This window comes from Stigmatopora argus, chromosome 12, assembly GCF_051989625.1.
Source record: "Stigmatopora argus isolate UIUO_Sarg chromosome 12, RoL_Sarg_1.0, whole genome shotgun sequence".
NCBI lineage: Eukaryota > Metazoa > Chordata > Actinopteri > Syngnathiformes > Syngnathidae > Stigmatopora > Stigmatopora argus.
The window spans coordinates 3,260,572-3,265,597 of record NC_135398.1 but is presented as its reverse complement, the minus strand read 5'-3'; the positions used below and the strand labels follow the sequence as shown (position 1 = coordinate 3,265,597).

The 5,026-nt window shown below is 45.6% G+C and overlaps 1 protein-coding gene across 1 annotated transcript; it reads right to left on the bottom strand.

The window, feature by feature from the left end:
* Positions 1–370: 370 nt before the first annotated feature.
* Positions 371–4,767, bottom strand: LOC144085951 (retinal homeobox protein Rx2-like). The gene is made up of 3 exons (XM_077615653.1): positions 4,218–4,767; positions 2,820–3,073; positions 371–1,287 (listed from the first exon to the last, which is right to left on the bottom strand). Exons 1-3 carry the CDS (start codon positions 4,510–4,512, stop codon positions 847–849), a joined length of 990 nt encoding a protein of 329 aa, XP_077471779.1. The 5' UTR covers positions 4,513–4,767; the 3' UTR covers positions 371–846.
* Between the last annotated feature and the right edge of the window lie 259 nt (positions 4,768–5,026).

Sequence of the window (5,026 nt, the reverse complement as noted above, 5' to 3'; positions counted from 1 at the left end):
TTGTCTAATCTGCATATTTGAATGCAAATGACAAAACATGGGTATCTCAAATGAATGATTGCTTTACAAAAATATTCACAGTCACGTTTCCACAGTTGCTGAAATGTCAAAGTTTCAATCGCGTATGTCCAAAGCTGTAGAGCCAGGGGTCCCCAAACCGGTCCTCGAGGGCCGGTGTGCGTGCAGGTTTTTGTTCCAACCGATCCAGCACGGACAGTTTAACCAATGAGATTTCACCAGAAAACAAGAAGCACCTGACTGCAATCCACTGATTGCACTTGGATGACACCACATTGGTGAAAAGGTGTCCTCTTTCAGGGTTGGAATGAAAACCCGTACCCACTGCGGCCCTTTGCGGAATAGTTTGGAGACCACTGCTGTAGACGCTAGTTCAAAGGTTTATCCATCCATCCATCCACCCGTCCATTTTTCTGTAGCCCTTACCCTCCTATAAGATTCTTCTGGGTAAAATGGAGTGAATCCCAGTTGATTTTCGGCAAGTATACCTAACGTAAACCCTAAACTCGGCATCCAGTCTCACGCTCACATTCACACATAATGACATTTTGGAGTCTTCAATTAAGTTACCGCGCATGTATTTGTAACATTAGACGAAACCGCGTGACCCGGAGAAAGCCCACGCAGGCACCATAGTTCCACCGTGCCACCCCAAAGGTTCCTTTTTGCATCGATACATTTCCCTGGGACTAGGCTTAGACAATACTGCGTCTAAAAACCTAATGGTCCTCCATAGAGTGCAATTTTCTGTGTACTCTGCATAGTTTGTAAACATTCACTGGAGCTGCCCCACTTACCCTCCCGTAAAACGCAAAAAAAGGAGGAGGATCACATGTGTTGCCAGGTTTTATCCATGGACTGAATGTGCTCTTTGGCCTTCATCCTGAGTGCGGCGATACTGGAGCTCCTCTCGTCCTCTATGGGGTATTTGTCATTGAAGCTGGGTGGGCACTGGTAGGGTGGCGGCCCCCCGATGGGCTGCATGCCCTGGACCAGGCCAGGTGGTCCGCCGAGGAAGCTATGGGCGGGATAGGCTGGCTGCAGGCCCTGCGGCGTACCCATGAACCCCGGGATGGCATGCATGGGCGGGGTGCTGGAGATCGGCGAGGTGAGCCAGGGATCCAGGGGCATCGGGTTGGGCACCGGCCCCATGCTGCTTGCCATTGGGGGCCGGTTGAAGGACAGCATGGGGGAGTCGTGTAGCTTCATGCTGGTAGAGTCCATTTTCTCCTGTCGTCGCCATTTAGCACGCCTGTTCTGGAACCAGACCTGGACATACAGGAGACATGGAGTTTAATCATCAGGCTCAAGAATAGCCCATGTCATTTTTTTCACCTTTGGCATAGTGCTTAAGATGAGAGCTAAACTTAAACTCTTTGCAGTCCATGAATTAAGACTTGCAATGGACTACAGTGTGGGAAAGTAGAACTAGTTTCCATGTCTTCATCCCTTTGGACAAAGCACTGAACCTAAATTTCAGCAGTGCACAGGTTCTACTGAAGGTTGCGTGCAACGTTTATAGAGTATCAGTACTGAAATCCAGTAAGGCTGATTCACTTTGGACAAAATGTTCATGGTGTTGCCAAGATCTATAGCCAAGTTCTCAACAGATGGAATCCAAAGAAGAAACGCTCCAAACGAAGATTGACTGATGTTCTTGCAAATGACCATTGTTTACTTTTCCATCCAACCACCGTTCATCGTACAGAAGCCTTCATCAAGACCACTTAGCAAAACTGTCATTTATGTTTTGGCTTGTGGCGAAGTGGACAAAGGATGGCTGTCAGCGGGTGCCGGCCATAATGTGCTGAAGGAACATCCTAAAAATAGAGCAGCACTTTTTGTGTAGATGGTTAGAATCGGAACTAAAATCCATTTTTGATGCCGTCCACACATTTTATACTCTGCCTGGACTGAAAGTTCTCGAGTATAGGACCTAGACTTTGGCTTTACTTCATTTGACAGGTTACTTCTGATCCCTTTTGAAGAAGCATTTGGGGGGAAGAACCGACCCTGCTTATAGTTGCCCATATTCGCTTTGGAGTACCAGGCGTTCCAGATTTGAAGCCTTATATTATTCTAGTTGAAACTGATCACCAAATTGAGATGCTTAGGTACCATGGAAGTATCCACGAATAAGTCACTGATACGCTAACTGCTGTGTAGAGCAATGAGTTGATCTTTAAAAGGAAGGCATTGGTTTTAGAAGAAAGAGTCTTATGTTCCATACCTGCTTTGGATACAACAATGGAACAGGAGAGGTCAAGCCATTGGTAAAGTTACCATGAATGAACAGTCAATCTAACTGGACATCAGTTGTTTGCAGATTTAAGGCCTGCAATGGGACTTTGATCTGGTCTAGTCCCTGCTTCAGACCAAAAGTTACTAGGCTTAATGTGGAACTTGGACATGTTCACCAGAGAAAATGCAAAATACTGTCCTAGTAGCCGTGAGGAATCCGAATCTTAAGATGCTATGTTCTGGACTACAAAATGGAGCTGGGACCGTTTAACATAAAGGCAATTCTATATCCAAGCAGTGTCTAAGTGCCCTTGAGCAAGCTACCAAACTACAACCGATTTGGGAGCGCAGAGGATTTGATCTGTAAGAGCTTGGCCAAGAGCCAAAGGGTGGCAGGTTTACGGCCTGGTCACGGACTAAAAGTAGGACACCTGACGGAGAGAGGCGACCTAGGTTTTTAGTCACTACGCTGAACTCTTTAACTTCCTTGGGTTTTAGATCCTGGTCCCATTTTTTTCTGGGCAAGGGGACACTGTGTCCTGAGTAAATTCTGGCCTTACCTGCACCCGGACTTCAGGCAAGTTGACCTTCATGGCCAGCTCCTCACGGCTGTAGACATCGGGGTAGTGCGACTTCTCGAAAGCGCGCTCCAACTCGTGCAGTTGATAGGTGGTGAAGGTGGTCCGATTCCTGCGGTGCTTCTTTTTGCCGTGCTCTTCCTCCTCCGCAACGGCCTTGGGGGAATCCTCGGCCAGTTCCTTTTGCATGCTGCTCATCTCTCCATTGCACTTGTCGCTGGAGAAGAGGTCCGGCGCTGAAAGGACAGAGAAGATACTTGGTTTCTTTGAGGAAACCGCATTTCTGCTTCAAGCCACCGAGTTTCTTGAGTAGTGAAATCTGACCAATTCCCTTGGCGGTGGTTCCTTACCACAGGGGGTCTTTGAGAGCCCCAAGTGACATGACATCTTTCACTGAATTCCTCCCTTCAAGTAATCCCACAGGAACAGATGCTCCCTAGCAGTTAGTAAATCCCACTGTAATCCTTCCACACACTCAGCATTGTGTCTACCAGAAACGACCAAAGATGTTTTAAGACAGGTATTTGCTTTTGCTAATGGCATCATGTCACAATAGCTAAACCAAGTATCCCAAAGATCAGAAACACGGCAAACAGTATTGGCGAGGTCCATGTATTATATCCTTGAGGATTATTTTGTAGTATTTGAAACGTACAATATAGCAATTGTTGAAAAGTAGACTTATTATATACTCTTATGTTTGACTCCTACCAGATAACATGTAAATTATGGCTATAATCGTTTTTGCTTGTAGATCAATGCAACATAAATGCAAAGAAATCAAGGATTAGGAAAAGAAAGGAGCTTTTAAAATATCTATTAATGCTGTATTCCAAAATGGATTTTTTGCGGTCAGTCTGGAGAGGTTTGATTTAAAATTAACCTAAAAAATGTTTAAAAAAAATAAACAGTCATGTCTTGCGATACGTTAAAATGTTATGTTTTTACCAATCATTTTAATCATATGCTACTCCTAAGCTCACATTTGCCTGAAAAAAAGTTTCCCTTTTCTGTTGAGATATACAAATTATTATTTAAAAAGTTATCACCATGCTATTGTTGAAAGTTTTCATTATACTCATTATAATTAATATACAGGCAAAGTATACAAATCGCAATATAACTTTTTTATCTGTTGGCACATTAAGTGGCTTTTAAAAGTTGCAATGTTTACTCAATTCAGATCACACAAGCAATTTAAAAGTCACGATTGTGTCGGACAGTTTCATAAATTTAGTGTTTTTTGTCAAAAAAAACAAAATATTCTCAGTTTTAACTAAATGTGCCGTTGGGTAAACGTTCGAAACGTTTCTCAAAGTACTTCTCGAACGAAAGTTTCTGGCTCGCTCACTCGTTTTTCACCATTTTATCACCACTGACCGTGATAGGACGGGTGTTGCGAGTTATCCCCCAATTCCGAAAGATGCCCATACGGGTCGTGCTTGTCAAGCTGCGAGTTTTCCCGCGTGGCTTTCTGCCGCTGTTCGTTGTCTTGGTGGCCGTGGACGGCGTGGTGTTGGTGGAGCAGAGTGTCCTGCTCCTTAGCGAAGCCCAGGATGACATCGATGCTGTGCACCCTGCCCCCGGAGCTGGAGCCGGCGGCGCCTTTGGCCATGTCATAGTTGTCTAGGCAACCGTCTTCCACCATTGCCAAGGTATCCATTGACAAATGCATTCGAGCCGCTTTCGCCAGTGGAAACGGGACGGACCGACGTGCCAACGCACTCAGTTCACTTGGCGCTTTGTCCCGCCGTAACCCCAAGGACGGACATGTTGGTCTCCCGAGGAGAAGGAACCATGGAATCCCAAGAAAACGGGTGACCCTTCCCTACATTTGCTTCTCCTCACAGGCTACTCATCTCATGGCCGTAGCATCGAAGTAAGCTACCGACACTGACCGGTCTCAAGTGGCACTTGTTGCTCCACGTTAAGTCCTCCAAGTCCTCCAAATCCTCCCTCCCTCCACCCACGCCTCCTCCACAAGTGAGCAAATGTGACGACAGCGTCCCGTCTTCCTTCACATAACAAACTCGAATTAAAAGAAGGGAGTGAAAAAAAAAACTACCCAAAAAAACACAATGGACCGCGAAAAGGAAGACAAATGGAGGCGAGATGAAGAGGTGTATTAATAGGGATCCTTCCCCTTTAAGAATGACTGACAGTTGTTTTCTGCCCAAGTAATTGCTCCA

Excerpts from the sequence above, each read along its gene's own strand:
- LOC144085951 (XM_077615653.1), bottom strand. The coding sequence starts at position 4,512 with ATGCATTTGTCAATGGATACCTTGGCAATGGTGGAAGACGGTTGCCTA. Across the intron at positions 3,074-4,217 it reads GCAACACCCGTCCTATCACG|CGCCGGACCTCTTCTCCAGC; the intron begins GTCAGTGGTGAT and ends CTGTCCTTTCAG. Across the intron at positions 1,288-2,819 it reads TGCCTGAAGTCCGGGTGCAG|GTCTGGTTCCAGAACAGGCG; the intron begins GTAAGGCCAGAA and ends CTGTATGTCCAG.